The sequence below is a fragment of the Neophocaena asiaeorientalis genome, unplaced genomic scaffold, assembly GCF_003031525.2.
Source record: "Neophocaena asiaeorientalis asiaeorientalis breed wild unplaced genomic scaffold, Neophocaena_asiaeorientalis_V1.1 scaffold64, whole genome shotgun sequence".
Classification (NCBI taxonomy): domain Eukaryota; kingdom Metazoa; phylum Chordata; class Mammalia; order Artiodactyla; family Phocoenidae; genus Neophocaena; species Neophocaena asiaeorientalis.
The window spans coordinates 287,595-308,844 of NW_020185334.1; the positions used below are offsets into that span (position 1 = coordinate 287,595).

Sequence of the window (21,250 nt, forward strand, 5' to 3'; positions counted from 1 at the left end):
CTGGTTGTTTTCCTTTTTCATTTTAAAAGATCTGAAGGATAAACAACAAAATCTGATTCATCTCTGAACTGCGGGATAAAAGGTGGTTTGTAACTTTTTCTTTTGGATTCTCTATTTTTACTACAAATCTGTACTACTATTGTAATAAAAAGTTATATATCTATTTTAAGAAGTTATATATATACATTTTAAAAGATGGTCACCATCATTGAAATACCTCCTTTTAAAATTATAATAAGAAATAAACACACATATTTTAAAATGTATGACCCTTGGTCTAGACACCTCTCTGAATATTCATTTACATTGTTATTCATTCTATTTGGAAATATCCTATTATTGTGTGTGCACAGGACAAAACTGAAGCATGGACAGATTAAACAACAGGCACAAAGTCACATGGTTCTAAGGTGGTTGTCACAGGAAGAGAAACTGTTTCCTGTGATAACAAGCCCAGTGGTTTTCCCCCAATAAACAGATGGTTTTGACTATGTACTAAGCTCTTCACTGGTCCTTAGTTTTTTCAGATCTTCACCACCCCTGTCACCAGTGCCTTCAAGCTTGGCCTTCTGACCATTGTGCTGAAACAGCAAGAGTGAAGGAAACCTTAGCAGATCACGGCATCCTGTGCTTCATTAATGCTCTTGGAAAACTGATGACTGGGGAGCAGGTAAGAAGAGGAAGGAAATGTGGATATTCCCTGTGGCTGGAGGCACAGTCGCTTGTCAGAAACTCCAGCACTATTACAACAAACTGATAATGTATGACTTTTTTTTAGCAGAAAGTCGAGCTTCAAACAATTGTCCACATTTTTGGGATTGCTATGGGAAGAAACGTTGCATAGTAGAAAGGATTTGAGGTCAGAAATACCCAGTTATGTGATTTTGGGCAACTGACTGAGCTTTCTTCAGCCTCTGTTCACTACCATCCCAAGAAAAGCAGATGATGAACCTATGTCATTCGGTTATTATTGGAAGGCCAGTCTCTTGGTGAGGAATGAATTAATCCTTCTTAAATACAGGATCTATCATGTTACTCTTATGCCCAACTGCTTATTACATGGTGATGAGTGTCAACATTTCTGAGTCAAGGATTCACACATCGAATATAACCATCTTACTTATTTCCCAGATTCTCCCATCTGAACTGCCCTTCTTCCTGTGTGTCACTTACACAACATTTGGCATCACTTCTCTGCTCCTGCTCATCCTTTAAAGCCCAATGCAGTGCCACATTCATCATGAAACTAGCTTAACCACCCTGGTCCTCATGTGTATTTGCCTCAGAAATCCTGGTATTATGACTATTTCAGTGCTGTACTTCATTATTTGCTGATGTTGTCTTCCAGCTGTTCTGTACAATACTTGCCACTGTGGGCATCTTATAAGAACTGTATTTTAAATGCAGCCATGATCAAAGCCTTGGGCACACAGGAAGCATGTAATACTGATGGTGGATGAGAAAAACTTATAAAATGAGTGAGAAGGGGGACGAAGAAGGGGCAGAGTGAATAGAGTCATCCCTCAGTATCTGAAGGAGATTGGTTCCAGGTATCTTATGCAGATACCAAAACCCAGGAATGCTCAAGTCCTTTGTACAAAATGGTGTATTATTTGCATATAACCTATGCTTGTCCTCCCATATACTTTAAATCATTCCTAGATTACTGATAATACCTAATACAATGTAAATGCTTAGTACACAGTGAATTCAAGTTTTGCTTTGAGGGACTTTCTAAAAAAAATTTTTTTTAAAATATTTTCAATCCATGGTTGGTTGACTCTACAGATATGGAATCTGTGAATATCAAAGGCTAACCGTACCTTTCTCCTTTTAGCTTTGGAAGAACAGATTCAGGTAAAAAATTTTAAAAGTCGTGTCTGTTTGTCAGAGGATATAATTTTAGAAAAATATTCTTGGAGAAACAGTCTTTCCTTATGATTAAAGTGAAAAATACATGAAAAGAAGTGCTGTCCCCTCATCTAGATCTGGTAACAATACTTATGATATCTGAAAAAAAAAAAAGACTTAACTTGAGGCTTCAGTTAAATAGCGTTTCAGCTTAAGGTCATAGTAGCTTTTTACTCACTTTAATAAACATCCAGCACATATTTTGAAATTTTTCAGATTATGGAAGTACAATAGAATATCAGAAATGGTCTGTGTTCTCTCCAAATTTACCTTTTCATTGGTGAGACAAGGCAGAGGTTAAAAAAGAAATCGTAATATAAAAATCCAGTGGAGTTACCTTGCAAGAGTGTATACAATTTAGATAGAAATAAATGATAGAAACACATGGCCAGGAAAATTAATGAAAGGTGTATTTGTGTCAATACAAGTTAATTCATATTTGGAAGACTTTAAGGAGGCCAAAATAACTGGAATCTGATTGAGAAGATTCTTGATTTGTTTTGTTTAGAAAATGATAGGCATGTGTTAAAAGATATGACAATTCTCATCAAAGGATATGACAATTCTCATCGAAGTCTATATTTGGGATTTTCTTTATGGTATTTTATGTCTAAGTAGGAAAAAAGCATGAAACAAAATATGTCTGCATACTGAAAATAAATTAATAACATATCCGTCAATATTTGAATAAAGCCTATGCAGTTTAGCCAGCCATTGGGATCTGTTTAAATATTTAAGAGGCTGCCAAGGCAGAACTCTCAAACTTGACTTATGCTTTGACTTTTTCATTCGAATGATTTTGTGTTATGTCCAACAAAGAATATCCATATTTAAAGCCAAAAATCGTCTCCAATAAAGTTTATAATTTATAAACTTATTTATTATTCCTATATATATTAATTTTATCTACTACTAATTTAACACTTATCATACATGTATTTCTACATGTATGTACCATTTCTCAAGCTCATTTTTAAGGCATTGGATATTTTTGCAACTTTATAAAGTTTATCATTTTATAATGTACTTGAGAAATGCCCCCCAAATATTAGTGGGTCAAATGGCTCACTATTTTGCTGTCTATCAAGAAAACGGGAAAATTCAGCCTCTTTTCTTTTTTTTTTTTTTTTGCAGTACGCGGGCCTCTCACTGCTGTGGCCTCTCCCGTTGCGGAGCAGCAGGCATGTGGGATCTTCCCGGACTGGGGCACGAACCCGCGTCCCCTGCATCGTCAGGCGAACTCTCAACCACTGTGCCACCAGGGAAGCCCCAGCCTTTTTCCTATTAGATTTTCTCAAATAGTTTTTGAGTCATGGCCATAAAAACAAATGAAATTATCTGTCTAAAGCAAATCTTCCTCTTAGAGACACGTGGTAGGTTTAGGAGGAACACATCTCCACCCTGGAAGCATTTTCTTATTTTATCAGTTTCCTCAGCTAGCTACTATTTGAAAGATATATTTTAATTATATTTAACTCTGCATAAGTCAAAATGAGTATTGTGCATAAACTATATAAATTTCCTAACTGGAAAAAAAACTGGGCAGATCTAATTGCTTTCAGGGTCAAAAATAAACAGAATATGGGTAAATTTTTTAGTCATAGCTGTTTTCATTGTGAATGAATCAGTTGAGCTTGGATACTGGTACAGAATGGAAGATTTCTAATATCAAATATATTTGTCAGTTCACAAGGTAATTTCATCAACAAATGGTCACTAACTCAACGGTCAGTGATAAAGGTGAAAACTTTTAGCCAGAGACGTAATAAGCCTTGCTTGAGGTATGTAGAGAGAAAAATTGGTGAATTTGTTTTTCCTTGTTCTGTATATTAGCCTTCACCTCCACACTTATTCATTAGGTGTATAAAACCTACATAACACTTAATCACAGTTTCTGAGACTATTACATTGGATTTCCTGGTGTAGATGACTGATACCAGGAGTGAGCTGGGGCTGGGAGAACCAGGCAGTGGGGCGGGGGTAACATAGAAATCTGTGAGTCCAGAGTAAATGGGGAGAGGGAAGTCTAGACTAAGAGACGGTCATGAATCTAGGAAGTCAGAGGTTGGGCTGAGGGCACAGGTTTCACATCCAGCTAGACAGATAAGCTTGGGTAAGACATTAGCAGGCAGAAATAAACCCAATCCAAAGGCAAAGTCTGCCTTGGTGGCCTGAATGGTAAGAGACAGACGGTTACAGTAGCACAGTTTCTCCACTTCTGCACTATTAACATCTGTGGTTGGAGAATTCTTTGCTGGGTGAGGCTGTCTTGTGCATCATAGGATGTTTAGCCCCATCCCTGGCATCTACCCACTAGTTGCCAGTAGCTCCTCCCTTCCTCAAGTTGTGAGAAACAAAAATGTCTGAAAATGTTCTCTGAAGAGCAAAATCACCTCTAGTTGGGAACCCCTACAGTAAACAAATGTGACCTTCCCTCAAGTCAGGGAGGATGTGGGTATGACCATGACATCCTTCAAGTTTCCAGCGCCAGGATTCTTTGATATAATCTCAAAGCTGTGAATCTGACATTGTTATTACGAGGAAAATTAACATTCCTAAATTCTGTTAGGACTTAAGACTCCAATGAAAAAAAAGACTTCCATATTCAAGATCAGAAATTGTGTTTTTATGTTTTGTTTTCTACATTCAGTGAAAACTACACATAATAAATCCTACACACTGAAAAATCCAAACCTTTTATGTAAAGAACAAAAAGATTTCTGACTAGAATCATATAAACATTGTTTGCTGTACTCTATGAAACGACACACTGTAAATATAAATGATTTGCAACCAAAATGTATGGTAATTTCATAAAGCTGCCACACCAGACCTCCAAATAATACCCCCGGAAGTAAAAAGTCCTATGTGTTCCACCCACAGAACGATATAAAACAGCTGAAAAAAAAAGCATTGCTGGTTTCTTTCCTCTGAGGTTCCTATTGCATTTCCATCATGGGCCCTATTGCAGGCTAAGTGTGCCCCCCAAAATTCATATGTTGAAGTCCTAACCCGCTGTCCGTCAGAATGTGTCTATTTGGAGATAGGGTTTTAAAGAGGTAATGAAGTTAAAATGAGTTCACTGGGGTGAACCTTGATTCAGTATGACTGGTGTCCTTGGAAGAAGAGGAGATGAAGACAAAGAGACACACAGAGGGAAGACCACACGAAGACACAGGGCAAAGATGACCATCTAGAAGCCAAGGAGAAAGGCCTCAGAAGAAACCAACCCAGCTGACAGCTTGATTCTGAACTTCTGGTCTCCAGAATTGTGAGAAAATAAATTTCATCCAATCTGTGGTACTTTGTTCTGGCAGCCCTGGTAAACTAATACAGGCATTTTCCATCTTCTCCCATGGTCCTTTTTGCTTCCTGGTGCCACTTGCCTACAGATAATAGCACTGCACTACCTGGATGATTTGGATGGAATCTGATTTTGAAATCGATGATAAAGTACCAATTTGACTCATATTAGAAAATGTTTCATGAGGAAATATTCAGATATTAGAGGAAAGAGAAGCATGGGAGATTAGAAAAGTGATAGGCATCAGATGAAATTAGGGAGACTTTCTCAACGCTCCAAATGCATCCCAGCCTTCTCTGAAGATGCTCTATCACTTGTGCAATGACAGATACCATCCTCAAGTTTAAAATACAGCTGTTATTTCCTAGCTGTATGTCTCACTTTTCTGAAGTGTGCATCATTTTCCATATCTAAAAAGGAGGGTTGATATGGTGCCACTTTCTTAGAGTTATCATGAAGATTAACTGATTTAGCCCATGTATCTGATGGCTGGCAGAAAGCAATCCATAAGTGTTAGCTATTATTCCTAACATTAATATTAGGTAGTAGTCATGCATGTGTTATATCTTTATTATGATCATTTCTAGACTAGCTTTTATTGTTTCTCATTCATTTTGTCTTAGAGTCTCAATTATGAAATTTAAAGACATGGGATTAAAGTACCCCCAAACACAGAGATTTGGTTTAATATAAAAATGACTTTTTTTTCTAAACTATGATCATTATTGCATTCGGAATGGTTAAGAAGACTAGTTAGAGAAACTCTGAAGTCACTCCAGGGGGAATATATGGCAAGTCAGAAAAATTATATTCTAATCAAAGATGGTATGGTTATGAATTAACCATAAATTCAAATTATGAACAGATAATGTATATCACCTATATTAGCAGTCACATATCCCATTAGAAGTCACTTTTACTTCATAGTGCATATTTAGAATTTACAAATGGCTGATGCCTCAGCGTTGCAGAAATACTCAACAATATTGGAGGATTTTGACACTTAGTTTAAAAATGTACCTACTATTATAAATATGCAATGGAAATAATTTCATGAGCATGGCATGATTCAAAGCACTGACGTGAAACTGGGGATGATTTTATTATTATTTCACTCACCTGAGTGCTAAGATGCATTTTGGATTTATTTAAAGTAGCAATTCTCAAACAATAATTTATTTGCATAGTCATTTATCTGTATAGTTATTAATACATTCTAAACCACTAAAACTGTCCCATTTTTAAAAACTTGTAATATGATCTTTGGCTGTGCATCACTGGAAACACCTGCTGATGGATGGATTTGTTTTAATAGCAATGGATCATACTTATACAATTATTTTTATCATATGTTAGAGTGAAAACAAGTTTTCATTTTAGGAGGCATAAAAATGAATATGATGTCATTATTTCCGAACATATCAGGGAATCCAAGATTTATAAAGTCTTATAAATCATGCTGTGACGCTGACAAGACATTTGCAAGTGCACACCATAGCAAGTTGCATTTTTTACGTGAATGGACACTTTCTTTTAAGAATACTTAAAAATGCAGAATTGTAGGCACAATCTGCTCACTGTGATTATGTAGGAAATAGAGAGAGACGATGGAAGAAGGAGACTGAAACAGAAAGAAGCCATGAGATTATGGGGAGAAGAATTTATTAAAGTCATGTCAACAATTACTTATTAACCAGCTATCATGTGCTTTACACTCTGTAAAACACCAAGTTGCTTAAAAAATGAATAAAAGTGAAACAAGGAGGAGAAGGAGGAAAAAGAGAAAAAAGACCACAACCCTGGTCTTCTTTATCATATGAGAGTCTTCTGGATTTACGTTATGTTCCATTTGGGGGAGACTGTAAAATCCCAAATGGAATACACTTAGCAGATTCACCTTTCAATTATAAAATCAGGGAGGACTTCAGATCACCCAGGAGAACTTAGCCCGTTTTGATCATTTGCACCGCGTTGAACAACTCCAGCAGTTTTCTGTAGCTGTCCCGTAGCTCTACGCCCTACCCTGATCTGCAGGTGGGTGGGGCATCCTCTCTATGGGGTGGGGGGCTCCAATAGGCTGCTGAAGAAGGTGACTGGGCACCGGCACCCATCATCCACTCCTTTCTACCTGCCAGAGTCACTGGTTACATGAAAGACCACTTCAGAGGGACATGAAATCCTCAAAAAAAAAAAGTCTCTCTGAAAGGCAGGCACCAACAATGCTCATGGTAGCTTGAAATTCCCTGGAAGCCATTCTTCATCACGGCTGAGGAAAGTGCTTAGGACACCAGGACTTAAACGGCACCATAAAAATAACAAGGTATTAAATAAGCTTCAGCCTTCACAGGCTGGAAGAGGAACAGTGGGGAGCAATATTCAAATGAACCAGGTTCAGCTGATCGCACGTTCAGTTGAGGTAAATCAATTCACTCAAGGTTCTTTAAAAACCTGGAGGTTTCTCCTACTTTCTAAAAAGAAGTGTGAAATAAGATGAAAGATTTATAAGATGAAAAAAGGTTTTCAGATTGCCCTAGAAAGGACTTTCTCTTCATTGCAATTTGGGTGGAGAAAACTGGGGAGAAGAGGGATGGAACGCAAGAACAGCTTGAATTGTGACTACAAATACAAATGGGCTCCTTACAATTTCCAACACTTTTAACACGGTGGGTACAGGCACAGGCCTGGACAACTTACAAGTGTGGGGAAGAAATCACAGGTCATGTAATTTAGGAAATGCCGTTTGGTCCAGCCCCTCACTCAAGAGATAAACTGACTTCCCCAAGACAACACAATGACCTGGTAAGAGGAAGAAGTCCAGAGCCTAGATTTCCCGTCACCTCCTTTAGATCTTAAAATCTAAGATACAAGTTGCCAGGTGTGACTGGTGGATGGAAATCATACTTGTAAGAACCTTTAAAAGGCAAAATAAAACAGTAGAATTATTAAGTGATGCCCTGACTTTTTCAACCTCCAATTTCAAAGGAAACAAATTGCTTTACTCACCTGCAGGGAAAAACTCGCTCATTTTCTTTTTGTAGATTTTGAAGTCGACTTCTAGGAAGACACAGAAGATGATCCGATCCACCTAGAGGCAAACAATAAGACACTTAAACTGAAAGGAAATACGGCAAATGCCTTCCCAGAACATGGTGGTCTTGGAACAGAAAACAAACAGAAAACTTCCCACAGATTTTTGGTGCTACACTGCTAACTACATGACAGCACTGAGTGGACTTGTGTGTGTGTGTGTGTGTGTGTGTGTGAGAGAGAGAGAGAGAGAGAGAGAGAGTGTTTGTGAATGCACTCTTTATGTAAATAAACCCATGGGCAATCTGGTGGAAAGATGTTATATAAATCAAATAAGAAATAATAAATGACAATAAGCTACTTTGCGGCAAGCTATAAAAAAGATCTGAGATTCCACCAGGATACCTAGACTTTATGTTCTATTAAACATCCACACGAGAGGTGTACAGCAGAATGACAATAAAGCATGTCAGTAAACGGAGAGCTCTTTGTCCTACCCTTATTAGACAAATATATTTATCAAACCTGTTAGTACCTGAACATGGCCTAAAAAGCTTCACGCAGTGTAATTTGCATGCAGTCACTTGCTTTTAGCTTTACATACTTGGAAATGCAACAGAAATAAAATATAATTAGTTGACAGTACATGAGGTCAATGTAACTTTAATCTGGTAGGGTATTAGTGAGTAAGGAAGTGCCACTTCAAAAGTAAAATGTGTACACAGTCCCTTTTCTCTGTTTCGAGAGCTTCTGCATGTAAGGAGTTTCTTTGAGACATTCCGAGAGTAATACGGTAAACAGAGAAGAGAGATGGGATACACATAATAGCTCACGGATATCTGATATTAAATCGGTGACTCAATTTTGTGTCTTGAAAACAAACACCCCTTTAGTTCCTTTATTTTAACAATGTACAAAAAGTTAAAAATTACCCCATCCATCAAACTGCAACTGGCCATTGACTAGAACATCAGTAGGAAACGGAAGTGGGGTATGCTGGTGGCAGGACAGGAAAAAACCCAAATGGATGTCATCCACCCAACCCCTCAGCTCTCCCAGCCTGTAGGGGACAGAGTCATGTGAGCCAAGTCCCAAAGTTCCCAGTAGGAGAGAAGATCTGCAGGAGTGGGACGGGAGAGGATTAGGACACAGGAATCCCAGCTTCCCTGATGGAAGCTCAGAGATGTGGCTTCCTGATCCCTGCACAAGTCTAGACCCCCAGCCGGTAGACCACCTCCGGGCAGTCACTGGACTTCACCGAAAACCATGTAGCACTACCCCAGTCACTGTCCCATAGGGTGGAGAGAGCACTTGACCTTCAGAAATGGAAGGACTGGGGTGCAAAGAACCCTATTTCCCTTTCCCTGTATTCATTTGAATTTCTGGTGTCCTGCCTTATTTGCATGGCAGTAACGTTTGCTACAAATGTAAAAACTGTCACCATCAACTTACTCTCAGGTGATCTATAAATTTAACGGAATAAATGATTATCTGTGCAATGCTGAACGCTCGTCTCCACTATCCTTATGGTGTATTTATGCCCTGTGGCTAAAGATAAGAATCATAATGTCGAACAACAGAATCAAGTTACAAAAGGACATACTTGCTTTGATACCGTTATATGAATTTTTAAGCACAAAGATACAGGAGTGTAGGGATTCGTTCATAAGCACTAATGACCATAAACATACATAGGAATGTGACACGTGAACTTCAAGATGATGATGATTTCTGATAAGGGAGGGAAGGCAAAATGATGGACAGGTAAGATTTTAAATGAATAGTTAATATTTTATTTATTTAGAAAGAAAAAAAATTTAGAAAAAATATGGCAAATGGGTAACAACTATCAACTATGGGGGTAGGTACATGGATATCATATTATGTTCTACACTTTCTGTATGTATGAAATACATCACAATTAAAAGTCCTAACATTAAAAATAAGACTCTGTTACTACTCAGCCATAAAAAAAGAATGAAATAATGCAACTTGCAGCAACATGGATGGACACAGAATTATCATCCTAAGTGAAGTAAGTCAGAAAGAGAAGAACAAATAGCATATGACATCACTATTATGTGGGATCTAAAATATGACACAGATGAACTTACCTACGAAACAGAAACTGATTGACAGACATAGAGATGAGACTTGTGGTTGCCAAGGGGGAGGTGGGTGGGGGAGGGATGGATTGGGAGTTTGGGATTAGCAAATGCAAACTAGTATATAAAGAATGGATAAACAACAAGGTCCTACTGTATAGCACACGGAACTATATTCAATATCCTGTGATAAATCCTAATGGAAAAGACTGTGATAAAGAATGTATATATATGTATAACTGAATCGCTTTGCTGTACAGCAGAAATTAAGACATTGTAAATCAACTACACTTCAATAAAATAAGTTAAAAAAATAATAAGATTCTGTGTTAGGCATACTCTACTCTCCAGCTGCATTGAACTACTGATAATTTCCAAACACTATAATTATTCTCACTTCTGTGCCTGTGATGGTTGACTTTTTCTCCAGGCTTCAAATGATCATATTATTTATAAAGCCCCTAATTAAGATCAAAATCAAAACAAGAAAATTTGGTTCAAACCAGATCTAAGAAGAACAAGCTGAACAGTCTCATTTGTACTCATTTCTCCCTACTTTTACGGTCACTTAATATAAATTATGAGATTTATTTTTTAACATCTTCATTGGAGTATAATTGCTTTATAATGTTGTGTTAGTTTCTGCTGTATAACAAAGTTAATCAGCTATATGTACATAATATCCCCATTTCCCCTCCCTCTTGTGTCTCCCTCCCAGCCTCCCTATCCCACCCTCTAGATGGTCACAAAGCATTGAGCTGATCTCCCTGTGCTATGCGGCTGCTTCCCACTAGCTATCTAGTTTACATTTGGTAGTGTATATATGTCAATGCCACTCTCGCACTTCATTCCAGCTCCCTGTGTCCTCAAGTCAATTCTCTACATGTGTGTCTTTATTCCTGTCCTGCCCCTAGGTTCTTCAAAACCTTTTTAGTAGTATGCACAATGTTGATTCTTCCAATCCAAGAACATAGTATATCTCTCCATCTGTTAGTATCATCTATAATTACTTTCATCAGTGTCATAGTTTACTGCATACAGGTCTTTTGTCTCCTTAGGTAGGTTTATTCCTAGGTATTTTACTCTTTTTGTTGCAATGGTAAATGGGAGTGTTTCATTAATTTCTCATTCAGATTTTTCATCATTCGTGTATAGGAATGCAAGAGATTTCTGTGCATTAATTTTGTATCCTCCTACTCTACCAAATTTAATGATTAGCTCTAGTAGTTTTATGGTAGCATCTTTAGGATTCTCTATATATAGTATCATGTCATCTGCAAACAGTGACAGTTTTACTTCTCTTCTGATTTGGATTCCTTTTATTTCTTTTTCTTCTCTGATTGCTGAGGCTAAAACTTCCAAAACTATGTTGAATAATAGTGGTGAGAGTCGGAAACCATGTCTTGTTCCTGATCTTAGTGGAAATGGTTTCAGTTTTACACCATTGAGAACGATGCTGGCTGTGGGTTTGTCATATATGGCCTTTATTAGGTTGAGGTAAGTTCCCTCCATGTCTACTTTCTGGATAGTTTTTTTTATCATAAATCGGTGTTGAATTTTGTCAAAAGCTTTCTCCACATCTATTGAGATGATCATATGGTTTTTAATCCTTCAATTTCTTAATATGGTGTATCACATTGATTGGTTTGCATATATTGAAGAATCCTTGCATTCCTGGGATAAACCCCACTTGATCTTGGTGTATGATCCTTTTAATGTGCTGTTGGATTCTGTTTGCTAGTATTTTTTTGAGGATTTTTGCATCTATGTTCATCAGTGATATTGGCCTGTAGTTTTCTTTCTTTGTGACATCTTTGTCTGATATTTTCTCAGTCCCTTTCGTTTTCTCTTTTTCTTCTGGAACCCCTATAATTCGAATGCTGATACATTTAATGTTGTCCCAGATGTCTCTGAGACTGTCCTCAATTTTTTTCATTCTTTAATTTGGTCTGCGGTAGTTACTTCCACTATTTTATTTTCCAGGTCACTTAATCCGTTCTTCTGCCTCAGTTATTCTATTGATTCCTTCTAGAGAATTTTTAATTTCATTTATTGTGTTGTTCATCATTGTTTGTTTGCTCTTTAGTTCTTCTGGGTCCTTGTTAAACATCTCTTGTATTTTCTCCATTCTATTTGCAAGATTTTGAATCACCTTTACTATCATTACTCTGAATTCATTTTCAGGTAGACTGCCTATTTCCACTTCATTTGTTTGGCCTGGTGGGTTTTTACCTTGCTCCTTCATCTGTTGTGTATTTCTCTGTCTTCTCATTTTGCTTAACTTACTGTGTTTGGGGTCTCCTTTTCACTGTCTGAAGGTTCATAGTTCCTGTTCATTTTGGTGTCTGTTCCCAGTGGGTAAGGTTGGTTCAGTGGGTTGTGTAGGTTTCCTGGTGGAGGGGACGGTGCCTGTGTTCTGGTGGATGAGGCTGGATCTTGTGTTTCTGCTGGGCAGGACTGAGTCTGATGGTGTGTTTTGGGGTGTCTGTGAACTTACTATGATTTTAGGTAGCCTCTCTGCTAATGGATGGGGTTGTGTATACACAGCTCAGAAGAAAAGGGATTAAAAAAAGAAATAAAATAAAATCATAAAATCATAAATAAAATAGTTATTAAAATAAAAATTAAATATATTATTAACATAAATTTTTTTTTAAAAGAGCAACCAAACCAATAAACAATTCCACCAACGATAACAAGTGCTAAAAACTATACTAAGATAAACATAAAAATCAGAAACCAGTCAGTCACATATGGCAAACCCCAAGTCTACAGTTGCTCCCAAAGTCCACCGCCTCAATTTTGGGAACTAGGTCGCCCTCTGGTGTCTGTTCTTAGCCCAGACAGGACAGGGTTAAAGTAGCAGCTGATTCCGGGGCTCTGGCTCACTCAGGCTGGGGGGAGGGAGGGGTATGGATGCGGAGCGAGCCTGCGGCGGCAGAGGCAGGCGTGACGTTGCACCAGCCTGAGGCGTGCCGTGCGTTCTCCCCGGGAAGTTGTCCCTGGATCACGGACCCTGGCAGTGGTGGGCTGCACAGGTTCCCAGGAGGGGAGGTGTGGATAGTGACCTGTGCTTGCACACAGGCTTCTTGGTGGCGGCAGCAGCAGCCTTAGCATCTCATGCCTGTCTCTGGGGTCCGCGCTGTTAGCCGCGGCTCGCGCTTGTCTCTGGAGTTCGTTTAGGCGGTGCTCTGAATCCCCTCTCCTCATGCACCCCGAAACAATGGTCTCTTGCCTCTTAGGCAGTTCCAGACTTTTTCCCAGACTCCCTCCCGGCTAGCTGGGGCACACCAGCCCCCTTCAGGCTGTGTTCATGCCGCCAACTCCAGTCCTCTCCCTGGGATCCGACCTCTGAAGCCGGAGCCTCAGCTCCCAGCCCCCACCTGCCCCAGCAGGTGAGCAGACAAGCCTCTCGGGCTGGTGAGTGCTGGTCAGCACGGATCCTCTGTGCAGGAATCTCTCCGCTTTGCTCTCCGCCCCTGTTACTGCGCTCTCCTCTGTGGCTCCAAAGCTTCCCCCCTCCTCCACCCTCCATCTCCACCAGTGAAGGGGCTTCCTAGTGTGTGGCAACTTTTCCTCCTTCACAGCTCCTTCCCCGAGGTGCAGGTCCCGTTCCTATTCTTTTGTCTCTGTTTTTTCTTTTTTCCTTTGCCCTACCCAGGTACTTGGGGAGTTTCTTGCCTTTTGGGAAGTCTGAGGTCTTCTGCTAGTGTTCAGTAGGTGTTCTGTAGGAGTTGTTCCACATGTAGATATATTTTTGATGTATTTGTGTGGAGGAAGGTGATCTCCATGTCTTACTCCTCCGCCATCTTGAAGGTCCTCTCCTGGGATTTTTTTTAAACACTTATGGGGTGTGTGTGTGTGTGTGTGTGTGTGTGTGTGAGTACGTTTGTTGGGGGGGAGGGGAGGGGAGGGGAGGGTTAGTGGTAATGCTATTCACTGCTACTAAGTGTACTTTTAGGCATTACAGAGTAAATACAGATTTCTTAAATATTGCAAAGAACTGTAATCCACCTTTTAGCACTTTAGGGTTTGTTACCATGGAAATGGTATGGGTCCAAAATTCAGCAGCCTGATTTATTTATTTTTTCCTCAAACAGAAGATGGATGATGAGGGAAAAGTACTTTTATTTTAAGCTAATTGAGTCGCCCAGTTCCCTGGCCTTACCCTTAGGCATAACACTGAAAATATCTTGGAAGCAAGTTGAATCCAAGAATTAACCTCATTTGCCAAGTGCTTGTTATATACGCATATGTGCATGTATTTTTATACACACACAGGGTTATTGTTGGATAAGATCTCATTTAGTTGGCAAGCTCTGTGTTTATAAACTCATCATGGGTATTGATCACTACTTGTGGTGGACAATATTTTCCAAGATGGCGTGCAAGACATCCCATCCTTCAGGTTCCTCTTGAAATGTAATGCAGATTCTCTTCTCTTTGAAAGGTGGGATTTATACTTCCTCCTCTTGAATCTGGGAGTGCCTGGAACTCTGGCAGAGATCTATGAGTTCTGGGTCCATGTCATGAAAGGTGATAGAGTTTCTGCCCAGTCCTCTTGGGATGTTCGTTCTCATACCTAATCATCATGCCATGAGGAAGCAGAGACCCTGGAGAATCCATGTGCAGATGGATTCACAGCCCTAGCTGTAAGCGAGTATCCCCTAGATGACCTCAGCTCCTGGCTTTTGAGCTACTCCAGGTAATGCTACGTGGGATGGAGATGAACCTTTCCTGCTGAACTCTACCCAAATGGCAGATTTGTGAACAAAACAGAGAAATACATAGTTAGAAATCGGATAATTTTCTAGCTCGTTCCTACTGCCATGTTTGAATTCTTGCTTCTCTAGCTATGCGGTAACGACTCCTATTGAAAAGCTCAGACTGAATGGGGTAGACATCGAAGTCACAATGGTGTGACAAGGAGAACATAGAAAGTCTGATTGCTACATGGCTGAGAGACTGGAAATCTGACTTGTACAAAGGAGGAAGGACCCGGGTGATCCACTCTAGCCCCAGAAAAATTTCATGAACATATAGAAGAATGCCTCACTACTGAGGCTTTGGAGCATGGTTTCCTGGTTAGGTATAAATAGAGCAATTTTTTTTACAGTGGTTGTTCTTGAGAGACTATATTTATTCATTTATTATTCAGATATTAACTGAACACCTTCAGTTTGTGGGGCTCAGCCCACGTGCCAGTCTCTCACAAGAAAACCTGAATCCAGAATTGAGGGATTTTTTCCCCCCCGCAAGGCCAAACAATTAGTGGGAGAATCTTAGGCCTCTCAACTTCACATCTAAGCGTTCTTCCTGTGATATCACCCAGAGAGAGACACAGGGGACTGAGTTTCTAGGCCTGTCACCAGTTCTGTGACAGTGGACAAGCCGTTGTCTCTCCAGGCTCCAGTTTTCAAGTCTTTATAAGGAAAGGATTGTATTATATCATTTCTATAGTTTTCTCCCTCCCTCCTTCTTTTTATCTCAAAGTCTATCTCTGTGTTCGTTTGGTACTATGTCAACTTAGTTGAGCTGAAATTACATTTCTCTGAAAAGCTCGAGTGTAGAGTTGGCCATAGAGCAATTTCTATGAGATCTGGGGGTCAGGGGTGCAGCTGCAGCTGTTTTGCTGGGCAGGTGGGTGCAGGGCACCGGATTCTGGGCAGGTCGTGCATTGTAGCTCATCACTGCCTCACCTGGGTGTGAGGTAGCCAGTGGACCCACAGCTTCTCCAGCTCTTGCTGACTCTCTGAGTCCTGGGCTGGGCACACGTGCAGTTCCGCATCAAGGGCACTGCCTTCTCTTCTGGGGGGCACTGCAGGTTTGGGGTTCCAGGTAGTAAGAGGCAGATGTACGTGGCAGTTTGTCCCTGTGGATTCCACCTTGCTCCCATGGCTCCTACTTTGTCCTTGCCCTCTTCCATTTTGCATCTAGCTTTCCTCTTGACCCCCTGCCCTGCTGACATGCTCCAGGCCTGGTCATTGCAGAGGCAATGACCTTCCACACCCTTGTTTACCACCTCCCTCTGCAGGGCCCTGGTTAGGGGCTCTGCTCAGCCATCCATCCCCTTCTGGACATTTACTTCCTCAGTTTCTCCCAAAGTTGTATAAGTTCTAACTCCTGTAACAAGCCCCTTATTCCATGTCACTCATAAGGCTCTGCTTCCCTGATTTAACCCGACTGGTGTAACCTTTAATACCATTTCATTGAATATCATGGTGCCGAACATAATGAAGGGCAAAAAATAATAACAGTGTTCCTCTTTGGAAGTGTGTAACCTGTCAAGGCTACTCAGATCCCAATGACTTTCTTCAAGATAGACTTTGATTGGTCCTAGCCCATCTTGGTGAACTTCCTAAAGTATGCAGGCACTGTTTGGTAGTTAAAGAAACTTTTGTACTTAAAATGACTCACACTTATTTTTTTTAACGTACAAGGACTTTGATTGGTCCTAGCCCATCTTCTTGGTGAACTTCCTAAAGTATGCAGGCACTGTTTGGTAGTTAAAGAAACTTTTGTACTTAAAATGACTCACACTTATTTTTTTTAACGTACAAGTTGCCAGTAAACTCAGATGGGTCCTCAGGCTAAAACGTAATTGCAAATAATAAAAAAGGCGACACTTCACTTTCAAGTGAAAAGACAGTATCAGGTATTGGCAAGGATGTGGATTAACAATAACTCTCACATACTACTTCAGGTGCAATTACTTTGGAAAATTATTTGGCAGTACCTACTAAAGTAGCTGAATATGCACAGATGCTACAACCCAGCAATTTCACCCCTAGGTAGACACCCAGCAGAATATACATGTACGTTCACAGAAGGACACATACTGCAACATTCATAGCAGCACTATTTGTAGTATCTCCAAATTGGAAGCTACTTAAATGCCCACAAATGGTAGAATGAATAAACGAATTGTGATCTATTCATACAAGGGGATACTACAAACCAGTAAGACTGGAAAATTTATGACTATAGACAATAATATAAACAAACAGTACTGAGTAAAAGAATCCAGAAAAAAAGAGTATACACTGGATGGTTCCATTTCTATAAAGTTCAAAATTGTTGGAGAAATAGGAAAAATCACCTGTGGTGTTAGATGTTAATATAGCAAATTACTCTGGGGTGAGGGGTGGTGAAGAGGGACACAGGGGAATGCTTGGGATCCTGATTTTTCAATCTGGGTGCTAGCTCCATAGATCTGTTTAGTTTGTGAAAAGTCATACTTAGGCTCTATGCTCTTCTCTGAATGTTATACTTCAATAAGAATTTTTTTTAAAGGTTGAAAGTCTTTTGTTACAATTGTCTTGGTCAACAATCAAAAATCTATTTCCACTGACTTAGAGGTCAAAAAAGTCCTTCAAAAACTGACCTCCTAAAGGCAATCTCTCCATATATTTCCATTGATGCTAGCTCACCCATCAAGGCATAAAGGAGTAAAGATGTATTTTCTTTACCAAGATATCTATTAATCCACAGTTGGGGGTTTTATGCCCCATAAACACAATGACATAAGTTCTATTAATCTTTTTCAGCATCATAGCCACTGCCCCTGAAAAGGGTTACACACACAGCGAAGCAGGTTTGGAATATCCACAGCCAACCTCCATGTTTCACGGCTAACAGTCCTAGGGCCATTGACACAGCCAAGATGATCACATGTTCAGCAATCCTGGGAGAATGAATGGAGTCTGATGAATGCAACTTGCTTCCCCAATGAGAAACAACCAACATTCAGAGACTTGGTGTGCAGGCAAATACTGCTTTAACTGATGGAGGGGTATCCTGTGTAACTACAGCCTGATGGGCAAGGGGGTTGAAGTCCAGCCTTATTGACAGATAAACCAACAGCCTCACCAGTACAGGCTTGGATACTTGGTATCTTCCTAAAACAGTGGCTGCTGCTAATAAGTGAATTAAATTCCAGGGCTTAAGGATCAACGTAGCATGAGTATGGGTTCTGAGAGGGATGGAAGACGAGGGCAGTTGGAGCTTGCTTGGTGCGATGGGTAAATCAAGGGTAAACAGAGTTACAAGGGGATACGTTCACTGCTGATTAAAGAACAAAACCAAGAAATGGGATGCCTGGGTCCTAGCCCCTCCTCTTAGACTCAGTGGAGTAAAGGTGAACAATCTGGTCTCCTCCCCAGTGTATTAGTTCTCCGTTGTTGTCTAACAGATGACTACAAACTTCACGACTTATAAAACAAAAGTTTTATTATCTCATGGTTTCTGTGGGTCAAAAGTCCAGGCTGCACAGAGTTGGGTCCTCTGCTTGAGGTCTCAGAAGCTACAATCAGGTGTCAGCTGCACTGCAGTTCTCACCTGAGCTCGGGGTCTTCTTACAGCCTCATTCAGGTTGTTGGCGGAATCTAGTTCCCTGCAGTTCTAGGACTGAGGTTCCCGCTTTCTTGCTAGCTGTTGACTAGGGACAGTTTTAGCTTCTAGAGGCCACCTGCAATTCATCGTCATGTGGCCCTGAAAGGCAGTTCAGGACATGGATGCTTGCTTTCTTTCAGGCCAGCAAGAGTATGTCTCTACAACTTTCTCCATCTCCAACCCGTAGACTCCTTTTAAGAGCTCGGGCCCCACCAGGACACTCTCCTTTTTAATGAGCTAAAGTGATTAAATACCTTAATTACATCTACAAAAAAATCTCTTTTCCCTAATCCAGGAAGTGACGACCCCATCATGTTCACATTCACGGGGAGAAGATGGACAAGGTGTGCTCACCAGGGGGTGGGGGGCTTGGAGGCATCTCAGACTCCCATCTCCCACAGCCAGCCACCTCCATGGGGTCAGCTGCCCTTGTTCCAACCTGGACTTGACCACTTAGCTGTTCTGTGACCTTGAGCAGGTCACTTAACCTTTCTAAGCCTCAGTCTCCTCATCTCTGAAATGGAGACACTGACCTTGTCGGGGCTGGTATATTAGTTTCCTATTGTTGCATAACAAGTGACCCCAAGATTCATGGTTCAGAGCAACCCCTCACTATTAGGTTATGGTTCTGTAGGTCAGAGTCGGCCTGGTGTGACTGGGTTCTCTGGTCAGGGCATCACAAGGGTGAAATCAAGGTGTCAGCTGCACTGACTTCTCATCTGGAGGCTGTGAAGAGGAATCCTCTGCTAGACTCCTTCTTGTGGCCAGAATTCAGCTCCTTGCAGGTGCAGGACTGAGGTCCCCGTTCCCTGGCTGGCTGTCAGCTGGGGTCACTCTCAGCTCCTGGAGTCCACCTGCATCACTTGTCAGATGTCCACCTCCATCTTCAAAGCAGCAAAGGCGTGTAAAGTCCTTCTTGATTTTGAATCTCTAACGTCCTCCATATCTGACCTCTAGACCTAGATTTAAAGGACTCCCCTGATAAGGTCAGGCCCACCTGAATGGTTTCCCTACCTTAAGGTCAACTGATTTGGGACTTTAATTACATCTGAAAAATCTCTTCACAGCATATTCAAACCTAGATTATTGTTTGAATAACCGAATAACGGGGAGAAGATGTGGGCACACCAGATGTTGGGCATCTTGGAAGAATCTTAGAATCCTTCTGCCACAGCTGGCTGTAATGACCACATGAGATATTCTATGTAAAGTGCTTGGCAAAGGGCCTGACATATAGTAAATGCTCATAAACATTGGTTATTTACTTGTAAAGTTATTATTCACAAGGTACTTGAAACACTTAGCACAGCACTGGCATATAAATAAAATCACTGTTCACTGGCTGAGTCCTTCATTTCTATCCTGATCTCTTAAAACAGGTCAAGGAAAAGTATAAGCCAAAGAGAGAACATTGGGAGCACTTTTTTTTTGACTGGCATGCAGAAAGGCCACTTTATTGCAGTTCCAACTTTGCTGAGGAATTCTATCTTAAAAGAAACATTTACAAAAATGGCCCGTATTATATATAAAGCAGGTTTTTTTTTTTTTTTTTTTGGTGTGACCATATCAGCCAATGAGAGAAAGGAAAAAAAGGGTAAGTTCACAGCTGAACTGCAGTAATGGAAAAGATTTCACAAGACCCTCCAGGGGTTTGGGGCCTGATATTTTAATATTGCTGTCAAATGTCACTGAATATTATTCTTCTGGTTCTTGAAGGTAATAAGTATGTCCATGCTTCTGCACTCCGCCACAGAAGCTAGTATTCCAATCTAAATTACAGAATGAGAAAATTTTTCTCTCCGTGTTTCCAGAGATTTTTAGAGAAGTTGGAGAGCATTCATAATCCATACACACTCAAAGGGCATCTTTGCATTTTGAAATTGCTTCTGCATGCATAAAAAGGATCCTTTATTGTTGGGGGATTTTTGCAAACCCGGTTCATCTATCATTACTCTTTTGGCAGCACAATTCAGAGTCTTCTTGTTTTGTTTTGATAAATTGCTCTTTTCGACTTTTCTTCAACTCTATAAGAAAAAACCGTCACGTAGCCAAAGAACCAAGAGTTATTTTGATTTGAGCTGGAGGCTCATCTATACAAGTTAATTTCCAAGCCTGTCTCACATCGATCAAAGTGGACACCCTCGCAAATGACACATCTGTTGGGATCCTTGAAGCTGTTCCATATGCTTAACACAGAAGAGAGAGAAACGCACGCAAGGGCTTAGGACCTGCAGTTCCAAATGGTAAGCACGCCTTGCCCTGCCCTGCCCTTGGAACCAAAGAAATAATCCTTGGAAATGTTGGGGGGAGGGCAACGCCAGTCAGAGATAAAGAACAGGTTCACAACTGGGGAAGGTTTTGCGGCGTGCTACTCACATCTGCCCCTCCCTTCAGGACTAGAGCCCTCTTGATTCCTATTGATGGAGGTACCAGTGACTGACAGCTCTGAGGAGACCCTCTCAGAGGACTGTTCTCTGCTGAGAAGTGCACCTCACCCATGCTGAGTCTCTCT

At 40.5% G+C, this 21,250-nt stretch overlaps 1 protein-coding gene across 3 annotated transcripts in view; it reads right to left on the reverse strand.

Annotated features, from left to right (window-relative positions):
* Positions 1-21,250, reverse strand: part of MACROD2 (mono-ADP ribosylhydrolase 2) — a 1,936,537-nt gene that overhangs the window by 167,550 nt on the left and 1,747,737 nt on the right. For all 3 annotated transcript variants that reach the window (XM_024735453.1, XM_024735452.1, XM_024735451.1), the window contains exon 8: positions 8,219-8,300. In XM_024735453.1, coding sequence (XP_024591221.1) covers positions 8,219-8,300 — 82 coding nt within the window. The remainder of the gene's footprint in view (positions 1-8,218; positions 8,301-21,250) is intronic.